This window comes from Equus quagga, chromosome 15 (assembly GCF_021613505.1).
Source record: "Equus quagga isolate Etosha38 chromosome 15, UCLA_HA_Equagga_1.0, whole genome shotgun sequence".
In the NCBI taxonomy this organism is placed as follows: domain Eukaryota; kingdom Metazoa; phylum Chordata; class Mammalia; order Perissodactyla; family Equidae; genus Equus; species Equus quagga.
In genome coordinates this window covers 80,587,076-80,610,376 of record NC_060281.1, presented here as the reverse complement: position 1 = coordinate 80,610,376, position 23,301 = coordinate 80,587,076, and the positions used below count along the sequence as shown (strand labels likewise).

General features: G+C 49.4%; 1 protein-coding gene across 6 annotated transcripts; it reads left to right on the top strand.

Annotated features, from left to right (window-relative positions):
- Positions 1–3,409: 3,409 nt before the first annotated feature.
- TCHP (trichoplein keratin filament binding) lies at positions 3,410–19,282 on the top strand. 6 transcript variants are annotated; one of them, XR_006885395.1, is made up of 15 exons: positions 3,410–3,520; positions 4,877–5,070; positions 5,592–5,802; positions 6,418–6,474; positions 8,221–8,289; positions 8,995–9,168; positions 10,093–10,205; positions 10,367–10,433; positions 11,690–11,862; positions 12,712–12,793; positions 14,159–14,344; positions 14,910–15,053; positions 16,355–16,400; positions 16,913–16,981; positions 18,401–19,282. XR_006885395.1 is itself a non-coding variant. In XM_046640694.1 (14 exons), exons 2-13 carry the CDS (start codon positions 4,877–4,879, stop codon positions 16,385–16,387), a joined length of 1,503 nt encoding a protein of 500 aa, XP_046496650.1. In that variant the 5' UTR covers positions 3,410–3,520; the 3' UTR covers positions 16,388–16,400; positions 16,913–17,477. The 6 variants fall into 6 exon arrangements, 3 of the variants coding, with proteins under 3 accessions (XP_046496650.1, XP_046496649.1, XP_046496648.1); XR_006885396.1 differs by having other exon boundaries at positions 16,893–16,981; XR_006885394.1 differs by having other exon boundaries at positions 16,355–16,981.
- Positions 19,283–23,301: the final 4,019 nt, after the last annotated feature.

Genomic DNA, 23,301 nt, shown 5'->3' with positions numbered 1-23,301 from the left:
CCTTGGAGATCAAGCATCAGGATTTTAAAAAACCTCTCCAGGTGATTCAGACCCGTAGCCACGGCTGAGAGCCACTCCTGCACTGAAAGCACCCCATAAAATATAAAACACGATGGAGATGCAGGTTGTGTGATAAACCAACCGGCACATTATTTTCTAAAAAGTTACACAAGTAACAACGACCATCATAAAATGCAAAACCCAGAGAGAAATTAAAAATTCACCCCTAATCCTGCCCCGCAGTGATAGCTACTGTTTTTGGTGAAAGCCTGTTTACACTTTTTTCTCATATACTTAGACTTATTATTCCTTTTGTTATTATTATTAAAACACAAAACTGAGGCTCTGAGAGGCAGCCCCATAGCCCGAGTCTTTGAGCTCCTATCTGATTCTGCATCCTTTGTCCTCAAGGAGGGTGGGAAGCCCAGCCCAGGTGAGAAGAGAGAAGCCGGAATGGCTGATGTTGAAAGGCACGAAAACCCAGCGTAGAAAAATGTGCCTTGGTAATGCCACCTGCTAATTCAGTCAGGGCATTGCACAGCCTCCAGCGCTGTCGCATTCCAGCTAATGGGGAGCTGCTCCCGTGTCGTCATGCCATCTCCCCATTCCTGTTTTCTCCTCTCGCGCTAGAACAGCCAAAGACTGAAGTTCAAGAACAGCCCCGAGTAACTGTGTGCTGGCCCAGAGCCCAGTGTGTGCCACGTCCCCTTGATGGTCCCCTGCCAGGGCTGCTTCTCTCAGCCCCCTGTGGGCCATACTCATCAACCTGTCACTAAATATTTAATGTTGCTGAACTCTTTATCTGGCCCAGCTGGTCCGCATCTGCTGGCCTCTTTTACGAGCTACACCTGCAAGCTGCAAGCTCCTGGAAAAGCAGACTGAGGAGAGATTCATGAGCTCTGGAGGTTGGGTGTGAATCCTGGCTCTCATAGTCCTTGCTGTGTGACCTAGGGAGAGTTGCTTCACCTCTCAGAGTCTCACTGTTCTCAACTGCAAAATGGGAGCAGGAACCTCACAGGTTGGAGGGAGGTTTAAGCAAGGGAATACACCTAAAAGCATCTGGCACCTGGTACGTATTCAAACAATGTTGGTTCCTTTTTGTCTTTCTTTCAACACCATCTTTCCCTTTTTCTTAGGGAGAAGGAAGAGAAGAGACTCCGAGCTGGGGAATTTACCCTTTCATTCTCAGCAAACATTGACTGAGCGCCTCCCATGTTCAGGCACTGGAACTGCAGCGAGGCAGGTACTGATTCCTGCCCTCATGGCGCTGCTGGCGGGGCGCAGGCCCTGGAATCAGACAGAGCTGGGTTCAAATACCGGCTTTGCCACCTACAAGCTGTGGTTCCTTAGGCAAGTGATGCAGCCTCTCTGAGCCTCAGTTTGGGCAACTCTAAAAGGAGGACAATAAAATATCTCGCAGGGGTCCTGGGAGGAACAAAGGAAAAGATACCTGTAAAGATGCTCATTAGAAGTTGAATAGTCGGGGGCTGGTGAGGATGATTGTCTGGCAGAAGGGCCTGAGGCTCCCAGGACCAGGCCAGTCAAGCCCTAGGCCCTTGAATCCCACTAGTGGAGCTTGTTTGGTCCTTTAAGGCCATTATACAGATGAGGAAACTGAGGCCCAGAGAGCAGAAGGGCCTTACCCAAGAGGCACAAAATCAAGGCCTGAAGTGACCCAAAGCACGTATTTCTGAAATTTCTACCGTACTCAGGGAATCCGGCCAACAACATTGTGCTCTTTCACTGGGTGGGCAGCTCTGGCCGGGCTGATCACAGTGGGTGGCTGCCTCCACTGCCCACTGGGAACATAATATGAAACAGTGGCCATGAGCTTGGCCAAAGGGGTGGGGACCAATGAGAGGGTAACCCTGGGGAAGCTCATGGCCAGGGCAGGGCAGACCCCAAGTAAAATGTCAAGAAAAGGGAGAGGCCAGAGTGTGCTCACCTGAAACGCGCCAGGTGCTCTGCTCCCAGCACTCTCCATGTAACCCTTCCTTTCCTCTCATGAGGGCAACCCTAGAAAGCAGCACTGTTGGTATCCTTGTTAAAAGCACTGAGGCACTTTAAAATTTTCAAGGGTTTATTTGAGCATATGTCAATTCAAATCGGGGCACGCCATATCAAAGGTGGTTGGCAGTGCTCCATCGGCAGGAGCCAGGAGAGAGGTTTTTATGGAGAAGACACAGAAGGAAATGGTTTGATTGGACGTAGCTTAAGTGGTGGCCTTATTTGGGGAAGCCTACCTGACTATGATCGGTAAGTTTCATTTTCTTGGATTTGAGCACGCTGACTCTGGCTTAGGTTTCGATTTGCTTGTTAGACTACCGAGGCATTATAGCCACCCCAGTCCGATGGCCTCCTTGTGCAGTTGCTGTAACATTCTCATTTCACAGACGAGGATGCAGAGGCAGAGTGATCAAGTGTGACTTGATTTGCCCAAGACACACAACTAGCGTGGTGGAGGTTGGAAAAGAGGCCATGGTGTTCAATACTGCACCCAGGAAAAAGAAACAAATAAAGGAATGAAGGAATGAAGGGAAGAAGAAATGAAGAGAAGAATGGGAAAATGAAAAGAGGATGAATGAAAGAGTGAATATTTTTCTTTATTATCTTTTCTTGGGGGGTGAGGAAGACTGGCCCTGAGCTAACATGTGTGCCAATCCTCCGCTTCATATGTGGGATGCTGCCACAGCATGGCTTGATGGGCAGTGTGTAGGTCCCCCATGAATCCGAACTGCAAACCGGGGCCACTGAAGCAGAGTGCGCGAACTTAACCCTTACACTGCCAGGCCGGCCCGTCTTTATTATCTTTTTAATGAAATAGCTGATACATAAAATAGTATGTGTAACACATGTGAGTTACAAAACATTCTAATAGAATGAACACCCTTGAACCCACCATCAATCTAAGACTACAACAGAAAGTCACCAATAACTCGTGTCTGCTTACACCAGCGGTTCTGCGAGCTGGTTGCACATTGAACCCACCTGGGGAGCTTAGACAACGACTGATACCCTCAGAGAGCCTGATGGGATTTGTCTGGAGTCGGGTCTGGCATCTGGATTTTTTTTTAAGGCATCTGGGTTTTTGGGAGCTCCCCAGATGATTCTTACGTGCAGCCAGGTTTGAGAACCACTGACTTATATAACCCTCTCCTATAGTATCCCCGTGATTCCCCTCGCCCCGCTTTGTCCCGCCAGGTAACCACCATCCTGCATTTTCTGTAGCGAATGGATTCTTTCCCATCACCCTTCCGTTTCCAGCACCAACGACGCTCGCGATCGATCTCCCGCCCACCACGAGGGGGCGCCAGAGAAAAACCACAGCCTCCTTTCTCGGCGCGTCCGGCGTCGCGGGGGAGGCGGCTTGACCCTCGCGGCGCCCCGTCGCCGGCCCGTCGCCCGGGCAACGAGCGGGGAGACCGCGGGCGTTAGTGCCGCGCCGAGCGGAGGGGCGCTGCGGGCGTGCCGGGCGTGGTTGCGGCGTGCGGGAGCTGGGGCCGGCGGCCTCTTCGGAAATGTGAGTCGGAAGGTTGGGGTCACCCGGGAGCCGGGACCCGCAGAGCCCGGCCGCAGTCGGCCCCGCGCTGGCGGGAACCCCGGCGGGCTTCCGGGGACGCGAGCGCCCGGCGCCTGGCTCCGGCATCCCGTCCTCACTGTAACGCGCTGTGGGCCTGACGCTTTCCTCTGTGTCCCCTTTCGTCAGTGTGCATGTGAGACTGAGAGTGGGATGCGACTTGTTTAGGGAGCAGGGCCCTTGCAGGTGGCCGATGGGGGATCGGAATCCTAAGTTTCTTGACTCATGGCGCAAAGATTTATCCACCGGCGGCTTACGGGGCAAGGAAGAAAGTCTGCCAAGCCTGCCACAGTCTCAAGACAGATCGTAAACTGGCAGCCGCAGGCTAAACTTGCCCCATAGCTGCAGATGATTCCCCCTCAGCTCCGGAGGACTCTGAGTTTGAGACTTGAACCCAGGCCTCTTGGCTTGTTTGGCAGGCGTTCCTTAAGCACTGTCATAGCCAGGCACTGCGTAGATCCTGCAGATGCGGGCAGCTTTTGGGTCAGGGGACAAGATGTCCAGAGTGAGACTGCTCTCTGCATTCATGTCTCCAGTTGTGTCCCCAGATTGCTTTGTGGCCCAGGCGAATTGATCCCTCTCTCTGGGTGGCAGTTTCTCCATCTGTAAGGTGAGGGATCTGCCCTCCATGTAATCCAGAAGACTTGCAGCTGTGACACCTGGGCTAGGCCCCTTCCCGGCCAAAGCCAGGGCCTGTTGGTGCCAACAGGCAGCCTCTTGCACTCTACACAGCCTGGGCCCTGGTCTCTGACGACATGAATTAAGATCCCAGCTTTTTTATTTCCTGTGCTTCCTGGCTTTTTGATCTTGGGCAAGTCACTTTGCCTCTTTGAACTTAAGTTTCCTCACCTGCCAAATAATGGGGTGGTTGTAACAATGAAAAAGGTCACAGATGTCAAGAGTTTGGCACATATACGTGTTCCTTAAATTGTTATCCCTGTTACTTTAAACAGAGCATCCAAGGCCCCGGTGTGCTTGGTCCAGCATTGCTAGGACTGGTTCCCTGTCTCGGTCTGCAGTGCCCTTGATGATGTCTGGCCCATAGCTGAGTGCAGTCCAGGCTTATTTAAACCGACGCTTTGCAACCCTGATGGCAAATCATTTTAAAAATGCTCATGCTTGGGGCCCGCACTAAGACTTGTTTGATTTAGTTGGTCTGGAGTAGGGCCCAGGCTCCACCAGGAGATTCCACTGTGCAGCCAGGCGGGGAGGATCACTTGTGAAAGGGATGAGGCCAAGCTTGTGAGGGTTCCTGGGGTTGCAGCGGGCTCATTTTCCTCCCATTGCTTTTCTCCTCAGATGGCACTCCCCACGCTGCCCTCCTACTGGTGCACCCGGAGGCTCCTGGATCAGCAGATGGCACGACAGCGACAGCGAGAGCAGGAGGCCCGGCTTCGGCAGCAGTGGGACCAGAACAGCCGCTACTTCAGGATGTCTGACCTCTGCAGCTCCAAACAGGCAGAATGGAGCTCCAAGACCTCCTACCAGCGGAGGTAACTGTGTGGTGACCGCGACTGGACGGAGCTGGGGTCCACCTGGTGGCAGGGGATGTGGCCTTAAGGACCTGGGGAGGGGGGCTTGACAGTATGTTTTCTGGAGGGGTTTGCTGGACAGCATGGATTAGCTGTGTGATGCTTTTCCAACTGGAAATTGAAAAAAAGGTAATCAGTGAAGTAATACTTTTGTAATGAAAAAGATAAAACAATGAGAAGTGTATGTAGAATCCGGAAGTCTCCTTGTAACCCCACAACTCCAGAGAGAACCACAATTAACAGTCTGATGCATGTCCTCTCCTACTTTTTCCCATTTGTGTGTCTATAAACATATACAAATATAAAACGAGATTCTATAACGCATGGTGTTCTGTGACCTGCCCTCTTCACTTTGGTTGGAGGACACCCTTCCGTGTCAGCGTGTTATGTCCGCCTCAGCCTCTTTTACCCACACAGCAGAGCAGAGCGTTCCACGTGTGGCTGTAACATGATTCACTTATGGCGGGCTCCTCCTCCCCCAGCATGCACGCCTATCAGCGTGAGAAGATGAAGGAGGAGAAGAGGAAGCGTCTGGAGGCCAGGCGGGAGAGGCTCAGGCAGCTTCTGCTGGAGGAGCAGGACTTGCTGGCCAGAGAACTGGAGGAGCTGAGGCTGAGCATGAACTCTCGGGAGAGAAGGATCCGGGAGCAGCACGGGAATCTGAAGTCGGCCCGAGAAGAGCAAAGGAAATTGGTAACTTCTCACAGCCCGTTAAGAGGCTGTGGAGCAGGATCTTGCCCAGCCCGTCAGGGTGGCGCATGCGGGCTCACCCTTGGGCGCTCTGGTCGGATGAGATGGCAGTAACTCTAGAGCCAGCCGGGAAAAGTGCCCACTCTAAGTTGTTCTCCACTTGTGTTTTGCACAAGTCATCGCTATTCTCTTTGGCCCCTTAAATCATTACATCTGAGTTCTTTTTCTTTATGTGAGTTCTATGGTCCCATAAAGACCTGTGACTAAGGTATTTTATCTTGCAACGTAGTTGTGTGGAATGGTGAGCCCCAGTCTGTGTTTTTAAGCCTGCTGTGTGTTTCAAAGCAGATCTGTAGCTTCTCGGACCCATCTGTAGCCTCAGATTTTGGCCCCCATCATCACCATCGTGGAGTCATTTGTCAGTGCCATCCAGTTCCGCTCAGGTGTCTGGCTCCCAGAGCCGTGGGGGCAGGCGGGCAGGAGGTTCAAAGGGCAGGTGCAGTGGCACCGTGCCAGCAGAGGAGCTCTGAGCCTGAGCCGACTCTCTTGTGGGTTCTCCAGAATGTGAGTGGATTTGAAGAGCAACGTCAGCCTTCCCTCTTTGTGTTTTCTTGACAGATTGCCGAACAACTTTTGTATGAACACTGGAAAAAGAACGACCCCAAACTTCGAGAGGTGAAAACCAAGGAGACCCCTCCATTGATTTGCCTAAGTAGATGAAATCATTTTACCCTGCTTGCTTTAAACTTGCATCTTGTGCTGGGGTGAAACAGAGGAGGGAACACTTCAGCCCCCTGAAAAGAGCACCACGCAGAAGATCTGGTTCATTCGGTTGTTTAACTCCTGTTTACTGAACTTCTGCTGCACCGTCCACCGTGTGGGCACGTGGAGATCAGAGGTCGTCCCCACTCTTAAGGAGCTCACGGTCCAGTAGGGGAACAGTGGGCAGCTTGTTACAGTGCAGCATGCACGGTGCTGGGCAGGCCCGGGAAGTGGGCATCAGGGCAGTGCACCCAGCTCAGTTGGAGGTCAGGGGACATCCCAGAGGAGTTGCTGGGGTGGAGGAGTTTGGAAGGACATGGGGTGTTAACTTGATGGTGTAGAGGTGAGGAAAGGACATTCTAGATCGAGGCAGCCGTGCAAGAATCAGGTCTGAGTCACTCGAGCAGAGCGAGTCCAGGGAGCTACAGGTGGCTGGGAAGCTAGGACATCAGATAGGGAGGGCGTCCCCAGGAGGTGAGGCTGGTGAGGCAGATGGGGCCAGATGTCAGCAGCCTGGTGGGCCTTTCCCTGGAAGCACTGGGGAGTGCCTGATGGTGTTATGAAGCCGGGGCATGGGATTCCAGCTGCATTTTGAGCAGCAGCTCTGGCAGCAGTGTCGAGGTGGGTGGGAAGAGGTGATGCTAGTTGAGGGCAGCTGCAGTGGCCCACGTGAGTGATGGTGGGGCCTGAACTGGGGTGGCAGGAGAAAGGACAGATCTGTAGGACCTGGAGGTAGGGGGAGAGAGGGGGCATTGTGGCTTAGGTGCCATCATTCAGTGGAGATTGGGCCAGAGGGAGCTAATCCCATCACTGATCTCATTAGCTTATTTCAGCTAACAGCTTGTGTGTGCGTTTGGTGGTGGTAATTTACATATTCATAATTCCATGTGGAGATGGCCAGTCTCTGAGCAATGGAGCCGTCCAGGGGCTCCGGAGCCTTGTGCAATTAGCACCAAACTGTGGGAGGACTTTCCCTGGCTATTGGTTGGCCTACGGGGTCCTCCAAAGTCCTTTACTCTGAAAAGTTTATTCAGAACATTCAAGTTAGTTGCAAATGTTCATATTTGTAAGTTGAGAAAGAAAACTTAAACTTGTATAAACAATTTCCTGAAGAAAAGCTTTATTGGACAAAGTATTGCAATTCATTTTCTGATCCAAAAGATTCTCTAAACCCAGATCTCTTATTAATAACCCCAAACTTGTTGCATCGAGTAGAGCATGCATCTTTTGATACAGGGAGGTGGTGTTTTCCCAGCTGCTGCTTTGCAGAGGAAGTGTTGGGGAGCCAGGCAGGGGTTGAGTCCGCCCTCACCCAGCTCCTGCGGCCCTGGGCCTGGCGTGCTTTAGGCTGACCAGGTGGCCTTTGAGGTTGTGGTTCCATTTCGGTGTCTGCTGAGCTGTTCCTGCACAACCCCGAGGGGACTTGACTTTGTTCCAGCTCGTGAGACTAGAACTGCCTGCTCCGGTGGTTTTCTAGTTGACTTGCATTCAGACTTATGTATGTTAGGGTCACCGTGTGCTTCTAAGACCCCGGGGCCACTCTGAGTGCTCACAAGGGAAGTCATGGTCACGTTCTGGTGCATGGCACTGTGCTCTACAGGGAATATCTGTCAGAGGGACCAGTGAGGAAGTTAATACTCTGCCCCTTCTCATCCTCAGATTGAATCGGACCTTCACAAGAAGCATGTGATAAACTCTTGGGAAACGCAGAAAGAAGAAAAAAAACAGGTGTGGCCTGTGACTCTGGAAATAGTCCCACGTGCTATGGTGGGAGACTGTCTCCATGTCTTTGAATTTGTTTCTTGTCTTTAATGTTAATGAGGCCAATCCAGGCATAGACTCTTCCTCAGTTTACTTAAGCCATGTTAAACCTGAACGTGTGTTGCTCTTACGTGTACTAGAATCCTGTGTGATCGTTCCCAGGGCAGAATAAGACCAGGTGACCGGGGCTGGTCGATGGTAGGTGGAACGTGTGTCTTAAAGGGCGTTTTTATTGCTGGAAGTCTCTTTTGCTATAATTTGCCTCATAAACGCTCAACCTTGGCTTACAGCAGCACCTCTGGGGATCAAAGGCATGCCTCCATAACTCATCGCTTTGCGTCCGGGTTCATCTGGGGCAGGCGTTCGTTGAACTGTAAAGGGGAAGGAGGCTTGCCCTTCTTGAGCCCTTCCTCTGTGCCAGGCATGTGCTGAGGACTTGCCCAGCTTCATCTCTAAGGGAGGCATCACTGGCACGGTTCCCACAGTGATAACCAAGCCCAGGGAGATGCCCCCTCACCCAGGGTCACACCGCTGATCAGTGGCACGGCCTACTCTGGTGTAGACACGTTGGAATGAGGAACTGGGCCCTGGGGCCTGCGGAACGCGCCGGGAGCTGGGTCTTTGCTGGCTGCATGTTGTAGATACTGACCTGGGTTCGTTTGGCCTGTGTAGCAAGAAGCCACAGAAGGGGAAGAGAGGAAGCGGTATGAAAATGAATATGAAACGGCGCAAAGGGAGGCACTGGAACGGATGAAAGCAGAAGAGGAGAGGAGGCAGCTGGAGGGCAAGCTGCAGGCTGAGGCGCTGCTCCGGCAGATGGAGGAGCTGAAGGTGAAGGAGATGGAGGTGAGGGTGAGACCCCGGGCCCCGTGGCCTCCTCTCGTGTGGCCACTTGTTGCTATAAAATGGGCATTTTAACGCTGCTCTAAAGACATCCTCTCGGGGAGAGGTGAGTCTAAGAGATGCAGCAGCGCTGGGTTCTCCCTTCTGATAGGTATTTCCATCTCTGGTCTTTGCACACTCCTGGGTTGTATGCCCAGCTTCTAGAACGTTAACACTATGGAGACAATACCTGCTCTTGTAGGTGTGTTTAGAGACCTGCTGTCTGAGAGCCGTCTTAGAACTTGGATTTTCTGGGGTACTAAGTAGACTGGATTTAGTCTGATGTTCTAGCACACAGCTCTCCCCAGCCCTCAGGTTTTGGGTCTTAAGGCATCAACTGGGAGGATCTTTGGTCCAGGAGGCTGTTTTGCAAACACTGTGCAGTTTCCCTGCAGGGGCTGGACTTCCCGTTCAGAGGAGGGGAGCACTCCCCTTCCCGCAGCCTGAATGATTCAAGAACTAGATCCTTAGCGCCCACTACTTATTCTAGGTGCTGAGTGAGCACTGGGCCGGGTGTTAGAGACACCACTGTGAGCAGGGCTCACTCTCCTGGCCCTCACAGCAGGAGCAGTGACAGGTGGGGGAGACATGTTAAATTACAAGAAAGCATGGACCACTACAGGCTCCTGTGGGAGCACGGAGCATGGGGCTCGTCCTTGTCCGCAGGGTTGGGAAAGGCTCTTGCAGAAAATGACTCTGCTGAGATGGGACAAATGAGTGAGTTAAGCTAGGCCCAGGGGCTCAGATCCCAGAGGTGGGAGGGGATTATGATCACCAGGTGGCCGGGCCAGGCCTTGGTGCAAAGTGCCTGCTGAAAATGGACATGAGGAAGGAAGGAAGCTCTGATTCTCCTGACCTGTGTTGGGTTCACTCTCGTTGTAACCACAGGCCACCAAACTGAAGAAGGAGCAGGAGAATCTGTTGAAGCAGCGGTGGGAGCTGGAGAGGCTGGAGGCAGAGAGGAAGCAGATGGCAGCGCTCCGGCAGAAGGCGGAGCTGGGGTGTGTGTGAGAAGGGCTCTCTCGGCCGGGCTGGCTGCTTTCTCAGCCTTGGGTTGGCACCCCTGAAGCCGCAGAGGACACAGCCTGTAGTAAGGAGTGGTCTAACCTCACTCACTTCTTTGTGAGACACTGAAGGCAACCTATATTTTGCTCATTTTTAGACGCTTTTTGAGACATCAGTATAATGTGCAGCTCAATAGACGAACACAGCAGATCCAAGAGGAGCTGGTAAGTCTGAAGAGGCAGCCTGGCATTTCTTTCTCCCTCTTTTGAAAAACACGTTTCCATTGCTCTGTAATGCGCGCGTCCTGGTACGAACAAAACCACAAAGTGAGATTCTGCTTGAGCAGCTGGCAACCCCTGTGCTCCCCTGAGCTGTCCGTCTTGGTGTGTGTCCGTGTAGACCCACGTGCAGACACACACGGGGAGGTGGTGTTTTGTTTTGTTTGTAAATGTGCTTGGAGTGGCGCTCTCAGCATATGCACCTGACAGTGAGCCTCCAACTCGAAGATCACAGACGCGGGCTGAGCTTGTTCTTCACTGGCTGCCCAGTGTCTGTGTCAGGCGTATCGATGGCTCCCTGGCTGCGGCAGGCTGAGGAGAGGGTGCGAACAGAGCTGTTCTCCTCCACCCTGCCTGCGGCCGTCAGCCCTGCTTGGGTGGCAGTGCCACTGCTGCTGGTCCGTCCTTCTGTTGTTCAGCCTTCCCCGGGTACATCTTCCCATCGCCAGGCCTCCAGAGCCCCACATTCATTTACAGCGTTCCGCTGTATGGCATCCATAACAGCCAGTTCCCTGCTCCTGGGCATTGAGGTTGTTTCCGGTTTTTCCCTCTTACCTAACAGCCGCAGGGAGCGTTTCATGCACATATCTTGGTGCAGTTGTGTCTCTGTCATCTATGTTCTTACACATGGAATTGCTGCCAAACTGGCTTCTAAAAATCTGTGTCACCACACGTGTCTGAGGGCAGGGACACACGTGGTGGCAGAGGGGCCTTCCTTTAGGCAGAGAAGAACTCCTGGGCCTCTGCAGGGTGGTTTTATTTTTTATTTTTGTTTTTTAATTTTTTTGAGGAAGATCAGCCCTGAGGTAACATCTCCTGCCATTCCTCCTCTTTCTTGCTGAGGAAGACTGGCCCTGAGCTAACATCCATGCCCATCTTCCTCTATATGTGGGATGCCTGCCACAGCATGGCTTGACAAGCAGTGTGTAGGTCCACCCCCAGGATCCAAACTGGCAAACCTGGGCTGCCCAAGCGGAACGTGCGAGCTTAACTGCTAACGCTACTGGGCCAGCGCCAGGGTCATTTCAAACCATCCCTAGGTGATTCCACCCTGACTTTTTGGAAACATCCCAACGTCTTCCCATCTTTCTGTGGAGAACATTTGGAAGCATCATGAGTGTCTCCAGCAGGAGCGGGAGGCTGTGGCTGCAGAAGGGCGGGCTCCACACCACACCCACCGTGCCTCCTCCTCCTTCCTCTAGGAGGCAGACAAGCGCATCCTGCAGGCTCTGCTCGAGAAGGAGGATGAGAACCAGCGTGCGCACTTGGCCCGGCGGGAGCAGGCCCTGGCTGACGTGGCGTGGATGAAGCAGGTCATCGAGGAGCAGCTGCAGCTGGAGAGGGAGCGGGAGGCAGAGCTGCAGATGCTGTTGAGGTGAGAGGCGGCAGCTCTCTGGGCCAGACACTCCCGGCCCTTCCTCTGGTACCTCGGATCCTGCGGGCACTGTGAGGGCCGCCTGTTGTTATTGAAACACCTGTCCATGGTAATCAGTCCATCATCCATGCGGAGCACATCTTTGCTGATGGACTTGGCTTGTAGGGGTGTTTCCTTTAGGTTATTTAAGGTGGAAATCATTAGGGTTTAGAGTAAGGATCTGTTCATCTAAAATCTTAAATTTGAAAGGAGATTGTTATACATTATGGAAATGTTGAATGCTTCTTAGGTCTGTATAAATGGGTCTGGATCCTAAAAATCTAGTAGATTGAAATAATCGTATAACAGGTAACACTTATTAAGCACCTATTGTGTGCCAAACACTGCGTTAAGATAATCCTGATCTTATTTAATCCTGGCGTCCAGCCAAGTGGTAGGTCACAGAGAGTGGAGGAGGTCACTCATTTGCTCTAGGCCACAGGGCAATCTGGCAGTGACCCCAGGAGCAAGGTGACAGAGCTCAGGCACCAGCAGTGCTCCTCTCCCCGTCCAGGGTCCTGAGGGTGTCATTTACCTCAGCGTTGAAATGGCCTGGGTGCAAGTCATCACAAGGGCTTTGTGTAAGGAGTATGGAGGAGGGGGAGTTAAAGTGTCTCCTGTAGTAACGCTTTCTGTGCAGCTGTCCGTGATTGTAATCCGGTAAAAGTCTGTGTGGAGAAGTCTGCTTGAAGGTCGGCCCCACAGAAGATGTCTGCTGCCTCGTGCTGTGGAACCCTCTTGGTTCTTTCGTCCTCTTCTGCCATGGGTGGTGGCAAGGAGCCTGCTGTCAGCCGCTTTGTGTCTCCCCAGGGAGGAGGCCAAGGAGATGTGGGAAAAGAGAGAGGCAGAGTGGGCCCGAGAGAGGAGCGCGCGGGACAGACTGATGAGTGAGGTAATCCGGGCTGCGACAGGCGTGCGTGTGCTGGCTGGTCCCCGGGCAGGGGTCTGGGAGTTAGCGGCCACACACTGACCCCGCCAAATGTTCTGCTTATTTCAAATGGACTTTTAATATCATTATAAAAGTAATATAAGCTTATTAGAAAAAATTCAGGAGTACAGAAAAGTGAGAATAAAATTCACGCAGACCCCGTAGTCTCCATAGCCGCGGTCACTCTTTCCTTCTGTCTTCTGTTTCCACGCGTACTGTTTTTCTCCATGTTTTTATTATACTGTGCTATTGGATTTCGCGCATTCTAACACACTGTAACCTCTTCTTTGTGAATACCGCTTTGATGGCTGCATAACATATCACCACATGGGTATACTCTAGTTTGTTTTTTCCACCCCCCTCTTGTGACTATTCTGTTTTTTCCCTAATTTTGAGCCACTGTAAGAAACACTGCAGTGAACCTCTTGGTGCATAAGGCTTCTCCATATTTAGGATTTTTTTTTCTTGGGGTGTGTTACCAGAAGTGGACTAAAAATCATAGCTGTTCTATTTGTCAGTATTTAAGTAATGCATATAAGATACACCCCAATTAAAAGGGAGTCTTTGGGGGGAAAAGTCTTCATTATCCATGTATTGAAAGTTATCTTAAAGAGGTTTGAAATGGAAATATACTTTGTGCATGTCAGTATGCTACATTCTGGAATCCGTGGCAGTCAGGTCCCAATTAGTGCTTTTTCACTTTTGTGAACACCAGATATTCTCCGGTATCTTCTGATTTTCCCCATTTAAAATGTTCCTCCTGTTGTAGCCGCTTTTCGTGTTCCCTCCAGAGAGCGTAACTGTTGGGTGCAGCAGGTGGCTTCCAGCCGTTCCTGGTTCCTGAGTGCTGACCGGATCTGGGCTGGTGGTGGGCTGTGACCCTGCTTCACACGCAGCAGGTTCTGCTGCTCCGAGCAGTCAGTTTAAATCCAGAAGGTGGGGGGATGACGCAGACTCTCCTGCTGTCCTCTGGCTGGCTGAGGCTTCTTTCTTCTTCCTAGGACCTCCTGATAGGAGTGGGACTCACCTTTGCTGTCCTGTGCCCTCGGGGAGGGATCCATCCCTGCCTCCTGACTCGTGGGCTCAGCTGTCCCTCCGTAACACACCACCTGCATAGATTTGTGTGTGCTGGCCGTGGGTGGGAAACGGAGCCCACGTTGTTTTGACCGAGTCCTGTAGTCTGGGCTTGCCTTCGTCGGGCGTATTTAGGCCTGAGGCTGAGGATCAGCTGGGTCTTGGTGTAGCTCCAGCTGCAGCCTGTTCATGGCTGCTAGAATAGGTGCCTGTTAGTGTTAAAGTAAAATCTCTCTTGATTTCTGCTGAGGATAGGTTCTGACAGGGAGACAACAACAAATACAAGAAAAGATTGAACAAAACCGACGGGCGCAAGAGGAATCCCTAAGACACAGGGAGCACCTTATTCGAAACCTTGAGGAGGCAAGAGAGTCAGCTCGCCGTGAGAAGGAGGAGAGTGAAGAACTGAAATCGGCCAGGAGACAGGAGCTGGAAGCCCAGGTAGGGCTAAGCCCGTGGGTGGGGTCGGCCTCCGCAAGGGGAGGGAGAGCTGCCGGCAGCAGGCCTGCCACGGCCCGGCATCATCGTGGCCCAGGACTCAGAGACCCTTGACTGACTTCACAGCCTGGCACTAGGCCCTTGTCCAGGACGCCCGCCTTTGAGAGCTCAGAGCGTCCCTGTTCCAGCTGAAACCCTGAGTCTCTGGACTCTATGCAGTGCAGACTCCAGCTCCCCTGTCACATGGGGCGCAGGCTGTCGTGACTGGGCAGCATCTCTTTTTCCTGTCTGCATCTGTAAGCATTGGGCTCACTGGGCCACAGTTCTGTTTATTCAATTCAGTACCTGACGTGTAAGACACAGTCTTCTTCCAAACACGTGGCCACATCGAGAGCTGTCTACAAGGTCCATATGACCACACACGGAACGTTTCCAACACCATAAATGCCCTTCCTGTTTATTGGCACCTGCCATCACTATTACGTAGCTCTGACTCTCCAGCCAGGGTAGACCCACAGGCTCTCCCCCAGGGGCTTTGTCTCGGGGTGACTTTGCTCTTGGTGCCCAGGTCGCAGAGCGCCAGCTGCAGGCGTGGGAAGCAGACCAGCAGGAGGAGGAGGAGGAAGAGGAGGCCAGGCAGGCAGAGCAGCTCACCGACGCCCTGCTGCAGCAGGAGGCGAAGACGATGGCCCAGCAGGGCTACCGGCCCAAGGTAGGGAGCCTGCAGGTGACGGGCCACCAGCCGAGACACTCAGCCTGGCCCCTGCTCTTCCAGGCCCGTTCACAGCCCTGTGTTCAGCTCTGCTTCCCAGCCAGCTCGGATTCTTCCTGGCTCCTCTTCTCCTGTATTTCTCCTTTCTCGACTAGTGGGGAACTTCAGCACGGGCCCCTTGTTGGGCCTCAAACGGCCTTTGAGGTGATCTTGTGCTGGCTCCTGCCACTGCAGCCCAAAGGCTGAGGTCCTGACTGCTGAGTTGTGTTCCTGTCGACCCCATTTGGGACAAAGGGCAATCTAAGAAGAGCTTTGGCCCAGCTGGCCAGAGGTGAAGGAGCAGAGGTACTAGGTCCTCACTGTCTAGGCAGCGCAGCCCAGGTGAACAGGGGGCCTGGTTCCCTTCCTCTCCTCCTCTGGCACCTCCAGCTGCCAGACAATGGAGACATTGTCTGATCCTCTCCTTCCATCTTTCTCTGTCTCTTGAAGTACTTTGAGTGACCCCTTGTGCAGGGCACTTTGGGGAGCACAGAGAAGCAAAGGTTGTCACTCCTGCTCCAAGGGAGCTGATGACTAATGCACCTGGGAACTGACCGAGGGCCCAGCAGGCATGTGGCCCCTGCCCCTCCTTTACCAGGGCCCCCTCTGGCCACCCTGGCGCTCCCAAGTGCTGCAAGAGAAAGGGGCTGGCTCTTCTGTGGTCGGATCACTCTGGGAAGCCAGTGAAACAAACAGAGCTGGTACTACACCTGCTGCAGCATGTTACTGTCCCAACTGGCCGGGCTCTCGAGGTGCAGGGAACAGCATTTTCTACACTCACTTGAGCATGGATCAGTGAGTGTCACAGGGAGTGTGAAAAAGTTACTTGGGGCTGGTACTTAAAAAAAAAAAAAACAAGTCAGAGGCTGGCCCGGTGGCGCAGCAGTTAAGTTCTCATGTTCTGCTTTGGCAGCCCAGGGTTCACCAGTTCGGATCCTGGGTGTGGACATGGCGCCGCTTGGCAAGCCATGCTATGGCAGGCATCCCATATATAAAGTAGAGGAAGATGGGCATGATGTTAGCTCAGGGCCAGTCTTCCTCAGCAAAAAGAGGAGGATTGGCAGCAGATGTTAGCTCAGGGCTGATCTTCCTAAGAAAAGAGTCATAAGGTGCCTCATATATGGCTTAGGGTCAAAGCTTTCTCAGCTCTAAATGAAAACAGCCATTTACATTGTGGTTTGAGCTCTTTCTTAAAATGGGATTAATTCCCAATGCTCCAGAGACTGCTGATCTGATCAGTCTAATGATTTTTCTTTCCTCAGCCTTACGGACATCCCAGAATTGCCTGGAACTGACTTCGCTGGTACTGTAAGCGCAGCAAGCAAGGATGCCAAGACCTTTGATATGCAGCCGCGGTTTTAGTGTCCCATTCTAGTGTTCAGGTCACTGTGGACTAGTTCAGCTAGCCTGTTCAGGTCCATGACTAAACGGAGCCAGGGTGTGGCCAGACTTGGAGGAGTCGTGGATGTGCAGCACCCAGCTGGAGGCCCTTTCCTGCCTTCTTACCCAAGAGAGGGGCTTTTCTAGTCACATGCTGACGGTGCTGTCACACAGTCATGTAATATATTTATAAATAATGTAAGAGTCTAAATCAGTGCCAGAAGTTACAAGTTTTATTCCAGAGATACAGTTTCTTGTCATCTTACCCTAATCGTCAACCTCCAGTGAAGATCCAGCTAGAGATAAGAGGGAAGTTTTTCACTTTTTAAAATTGCCATTTAACTGTAACGGTTCTATTGAAAAACTCGTAAGTCTTGGCGCAGTTTATTTCAGGGTTTACTAATCTCGTGGTCCCAAAAGGATCACTCCTCGTTTTCTAGAAGAGAAGAACTAGAAGCCCTGAGGCAGTGTGATGTGGCTCTGGACGCTTTCTGGAAAGGTGGTGAGAAGTGAGTCTTTCCTCCTTTTGGAGCATTTAGGTAGAATTTCCATAGAGCACTGTGTGTAGTGGGGAGTGATCCCAACCTGTATGTTACTGAGCCTCGAAGGTCACTTGGATGGCTGGCCTTTCAGTGTGACCCTCCGGACCTCTGCTGTCTTGGGAAGGTCTCAGCTACAAGCAGCCTTCCTGGATTTATGTGCCCAGAGGAAGGGGCATTGAACCTGAAGAAACTAGATCAGACTCAGCCACAGATCAGCCAAAAATTTCTCTTCCCACTGTTGATCAGTGGGATATAGTTCTAGATTAATCTCTACAAATAGCTACAAGTTCCTTGCAGCAATAATCGTATTTTTATGACTTGTATTTTTTATATTCTCCCTCTGAGGTTTCAGTTTTCACTATATTGTGTTCTAGATTTCATATCTCAGTAAATTACAGCTAATTACAGGGCTATGTTCCATGGTTATTAAAAACCAGTTTATTAAAAATTCCTGTGTCTAAGAGCTGCCTTGCCTTTCATTTCAACGTGCTATAAAAACGAATTGAGCTGCACGCTGCATTCTTACTCAGTTTTCATTTTCTTGCCTTGAATTTTCCTTGGATCTGATCCCCCGAGCACCACTCTCATTGTGCATGCTCCTGTTTACTTCCCGGTTCCGACGTTCTTACTTGTGGAATAAAGTTCTGGTTTGATGGCATTGCTTCCAGGCTTGTTACTGATGCTTTTATTAATTGCTGCAAAGTGGGTTGTGTAGAATGATAGATTTTGGCTTATTTAATTGACAGCTCCTACAGGTGTGGATATTTTCTATGACTGGTCGCATTTTCTAGATTATATTCTTTTTTCTTGGGGAAGTGGTGGTGTCTCTCCTCTCATTTCCACTGGAGCCTCTTCTGATGCCCACGGGGAATTATTAGCGGCCATATATTGTCTTAGCTCCAGCACAGAATCAATGTGGACAGAACACCTGGTAAATAGGCACTCAAATGTTTACTGAACATTTTTCATTTCTTTGGATTTCTTGTTTTTGAGGCCTGCTGGTAATCTTCCTTATTGGCACTAAAAATTTTATTACATTGGTTCTCTACTTTCATTTACTTAAATGTTGTCTCTCTAATCTGGGCTAAAATATTTGTTTCTAAATTTTGAGTTCCCACTGTCTTACTATTTCTGGTTTGGCGCATACTCCTCATATCTCATATATAGTTTGATTGTGTTGTGATTATATATATGTATATTGGTTTTATTGTTTTTAAGCATCTTTTTCTACTTACTGTAAAATTAATGATTTATAGATTATTCTTCAGCGTACTCTTATACAAAGTTCAATTCCATTAGAACAGATGGTGTTGAAGCCACTACTAACATAAAAGATTCTTATTTTGTTCTTTCTGTAAACGATTTTTACTCTTTCTGCTCATTCAGCACATACCCTCTCTAGGGAGGATGCAGTGCTGGGCCTGGGGAAGTTGCAGCGCTGAACAAGAACAGTGACAGCAATCAAACCAGCACCCGGACGAGCAGACGTCACTGGCAGGCATAGAGCCAGCTGTCACTCGTGGGACTGAAGCGACCATTTGTGCAATAAGTATAATTCACTACATCCGTATCTTTTTATGGATATAATGAATATTTTTTCACAATCTGGGTTTGTAGGTAGTTTTCAGTGTTTATAAAATCATTATAATGCTTTCAAAAGCACTAGCATTAACAGTGCTTGCCGACCTTGATGAAATTTAGCCGTGAAGCCACGTGGAGTCTGAGAGAGTCTGATATTGTAATATCTTCATTTTGGGGGGCATTAACTTTATGACTTAATATTATGACACTCGCAAGTTCTAAAATGTAAAAACAATTACCTCAAAGGATATAAACGTGATATTTTAACTTAATTTTTTTAGAGCAGTTTTAGGTTCACAGCAAAATTGAGAGGAAGGTACAGAGATTTCCCATATACCTCCTGCCCCCACACATGCGTAGCCTCATTTGTCACCACCATCCCCACTAGAGTGGGACATTCTTTAAATTGATAAACCTACATCGACACATCATAATCACCCAAAGTCCATGGTGCACATTATGGTTCACTCTTGATGTATATTCTGTGCATTTGGACAAATGGACAATGACATGCATCCATCATTATGGTATCATACAGCGTATTTTCACTGCCCTAAAAATCCTCTGTGCTCTGCCTATTTGTTCTTCCCTCCAACCCCTAACAATCACTGATCTTTTTCATTCTCCTTATTTTCCTTTTCCAGAGTGTCACATACCTGGAATCATACAGTATGCAGCCTTTTCAGATGGGCTTCTTTGACAGGGCAATATGCATTTAAGTTTCCTCCATGTCTTTTCATGGCTTGATAGCTCATTTCTTTTTAGTGCTGAATAACATTCCATTGTCTGGATGGACCACACTTTGTTTATCCATTCTCCTACTGAAGGACATCTTGGTTGATTCCTAGTTTTGGCAATTATGAATAATGCTGCTAAAAAGATCTGTGTGCAGATTTTTGTGTGGACATAAGTTTTCAGCTCCTTTAGGTAAATACAAGGAGTGTGATTGCTGGATCATATGGTGAGAGCATGTTTAGTTTTGTAAGAAACCACTGGAGTTCTTCCAAAGTGGCTGTGCCATGTTGCAGTCCCACCAGCAGTGTGTGAGTGTTCTGGTTGCTCCACATCCTTGCTAGCATTTAGTGTTGTCAGTGGTCCACATTTTGGCCATTCTAATAGGTGTGTGGTAGTATCTCATTTTAATTTGCATTTTCCTGATGACAAATGATGTGGAGCATCTTTTCCTATGCTTATTTGCCATCTCTGTATCTTCTTTGGTGAGGTGTCTGTTAAGGTCTTTGGCCCATTTTTAAAATCAGGTTGCTTGTTTTCTTTCTTTCTTTTTTTTTTAAAAGTATGCTTTTTGGTGAGGAAGATTGGCCCTGAGCTAACATCTGTTGCCAATCTTCCTTTTTTTTCTCCCCAAAGCCCCAGTACATAATTGTATATCCTAGTTGTAAGTCATTCTAGTTCTTCCATGTGGGACGCCGCCACAGCATGGCTTGACAAGCGGTGTGTAGGTCCACACCCAGGATCTGAACCAGCAAACCCTGGGCTACCGATGCAGAGCATGTGAACTTAACCACTTGGCCACTGGGCTGGCCCCTGCTTGTTTTCTTATTGTTGACTTTTAAGCATCTTTGCATATTATGGATAACAGGCCTTTATTAGATGGGTCTTTTGGCAGATATTTTCTACTTGACCTACTATATTGGCTAGAACTTCTAGTACGGTGTTGAAAAGGAGTGGTGTGAGGGGACATCTTTGCCTTGTACCTGGTCTTAGTGGGAAAGCTTCAAGTTTCTCACCATTAGGTATGATAGTAGCTGTCATTTTTGTGTAGTTTTTTTTTTTCTGTGGGAAAGATTCACCCTGAGCTAACATCTGTTGCCAGTCTTCCTCTCTCTTTGCCCCAAAAGATGGTCCTTTGAAAAGATCAATAAAATCAATAAGCCTCTAGCCAGGCCAAGAAAAAAAAGAGAGGATACAAATTGCTGGTATCAGAAATGAAGAGGGGACATCACTACAGGTCCCTTAGACATGAAAAGGATAATAAAAGAATACTATGAACAACTCTATGCCCACAAATTTGATAACCTAGATCAAATGGACCAATTCCTTGAAAGACACCATCTGTTAATATTCACACAAGAAGAAATAGACAATCTGAATAGTCCTCTATCTATTGAAGAAATTGAATCATGTTGCTGGCTTGTGCCTCCTGAGACAAACTGAGCATTCTGGCTTATATGTACATTTCTTGCTCCTTCTGGGGTGACAATACAAATGGGGTTCTTTGGGCACTTCTGCAGAGTGACTTGGCCTTTGCCAGTTGTAACCTGTGGAGTACCAGCCTTTAGGCCCAGGCCTCTCGTCACCACCCAGGCCCTTCCTAGGTGATGTGAGCCAGGCCTCTGGCTTCCGGCACCATCAACTCCTGCATCTAGTCTAGACTCACATCCACCACCACCTTGACATCTCCAGTGTATGTCCAAAGGTGCCTCAAACTCTGTGCAGCAAGACTATGAAATGCTCTCTCCTAAACTCCCATCATTAGAAAAAACAGCAGCAGCCATCTGGCCCTTCTCCAGTGTGCTCAGATAACTGAACGGCACCACCATCTATCCTGCCAGCTGCAGGAGCCATGAGCCGAGGGGCACTGAGTCCTGCTGCTTTGACCTCCTGAAATCTCCGAGTCTATCCACTTTGCTCCCTCTCCCCACCATCTGTGACGGCTACCACTGTCTTCTGTCTGAAGTCACCCATCCACCTCACTTTTTCCTCCATCCTGCAGTCAGAGATCTTTCACAGACACATACCTGAAGTGGAAATCTTCCACCTTCTTCAGTGGTGTCCCTCTGCACTTAGGACCAAGACTCAAATGCTTTCCTGGCCTACCAGGCCCATACCAGCTGGCCCTCCAGGAGACCCCCATCCCCCGAATGTGCCACACTGCCTCCTGGTCCAGGAAATAGAAGTAACAATCAGATTGGTACAAAGATGTTCCTCACAGCATTATTTACAGAAGCAAAAATTGATAGTGTAGATGTTCAACACTGGGAGGCTGTTTGAATTTGGCATATTATGCAGTGCATTAAAATGAAATCCTTGAAAATTTTTTTTAAAACTTCTGGAGAAATGTTCATGCTGTGTTAAAAAGTTGTTCAAAAGCAGTATTTATAATTTCGTTTTTAAGGAAACAAAATGTTACTCTGTGGTTATTTCTAAAGGTTGGGATAATGGGTATTTTTAATTTGGGTGCTTTTTTTTTTTTTTTTTTTGAGGAAGATTAGCCCTGAGCTAACATCTGCCAATCCTCCTCTTTTTGCTGAGGAAGACTAGCTCTGAGATAACATCCGTACCCATCTTCCTCTACTTCATATGTGGGACGCCTACCACAGTATGGCTTTGCCAAGCAGTGCCATGTCCGCACCTGGGATCCGAACCAGTGAACCCCAGGCTGTTGAAGCAGAATGTGTGCACTTAACTGCTATGCCACCAGGCCGGCCCTGGGTGCTTTTCTATATTTTACAGAGAACACAACCTTTGAAATGAGAGGAAAATGTTATTTAAAAAATAAAGAAAAAGGGGACCCAACCCCATGGCCTAGTGGTTAAGTTCAGGGCCCTCTGTTCCAGCAGCCCAGGTTTGGTTCCTGGGCCCAGACCTACACCACTTGGTGGCAGCCATGCTGTGGCAGCGACCCATGTACAAAATAGAGGAAGACTGGCACAGATATTAGCTCAAGGCCAATCTTCCTCAAATGAAAAAAAGAAGATTGGCAAAGGATGTTAAAACAAGGTGAATCTTCCTCAGCAAAAAAATAAAAAGGCAAATACTAGAGATAATTAAAACCACCAGATAAGACTAAACTAAACAACTCAGCCTCTGTTCCTTAAGGAGATAATTCCAAAAATTAAGGACCCATTCCAAAATATGGGTGTGGGAGGTTTCTGGTCAGAGCACAGTCCTACGATGGTCTCGGGGTGCCCTCCCCAGGACCTTGGTCACTGAACAACTTAGATGGGTGTTATGCAAAAAGCCAATTTCAGGGGTCATGTGCTGTATGAATCCATTTATATAACTTTCTGGAAAGGACAAAATTATAGAAATGGAGAAGAGATTTGTGGTTGCCAGAGGAGAGGGTGATTCTAAGGGGACAGCAGGAGGGAGAAGTCTGGGGAGGCAGCAGGTCTGTATCTTCATTGCGGTGGTGACAGGAACCTACACGTGTGAGAGAACGGCATAGAACTACACACACACACACAGGAGTGCGTGTACATCTGTGATGTCTGACTCAGGTCTGTGATTGTACCAATATCGTGTCCTGACTGTGATACTGTATGACAGTGATGTAAGATGTCACCATCGGGGAAACCGAGTGAAGGGCGCAGGGGGCCTCTCTACTACTTCTGCAACTATTTTGTGAATCTGTGATTATTTCAAAATAAAACATAATAGTAATCTAGAGTAGGGGAGGTTTCTTAAGACACAACGAACACTAACCAAAGGAAAAGATTGACAAATTTGACTACATTAAAAAAGCTTATCTTCAAAAGACACCTAAGAGAGGAAAAAGACATGCTCCAAAGGGAAAAGGATGTTTGTAACAGAAAATCAACAAAGGACTAGTGATCAGAACATTTTAAAATCTCCTATGAATAATTTAAAAAACAGACATAGAACCTAACGGAAAAAAGGGTACACATCAAACAGGCACTTCATAAAGAGGAAATGTAAACGACTAATAAATGTGGAAAAGCACA

Excerpts from the sequence above, each read along its gene's own strand:
- TCHP (XM_046640694.1), top strand. The coding sequence starts at position 4,877 with ATGGCACTCCCCACGCTGCCCTCCTACTGGTGCACCCGGAGGCTCCTG. Across the intron at positions 10,206-10,366 it reads CGGCAGAAGGCGGAGCTGGG|ACGCTTTTTGAGACATCAGT; the intron begins GTGTGTGTGAGA and ends GCTCATTTTTAG. Across the intron at positions 11,863-12,711 it reads GAGCTGCAGATGCTGTTGAG|GGAGGAGGCCAAGGAGATGT; the intron begins GTGAGAGGCGGC and ends GTGTCTCCCCAG.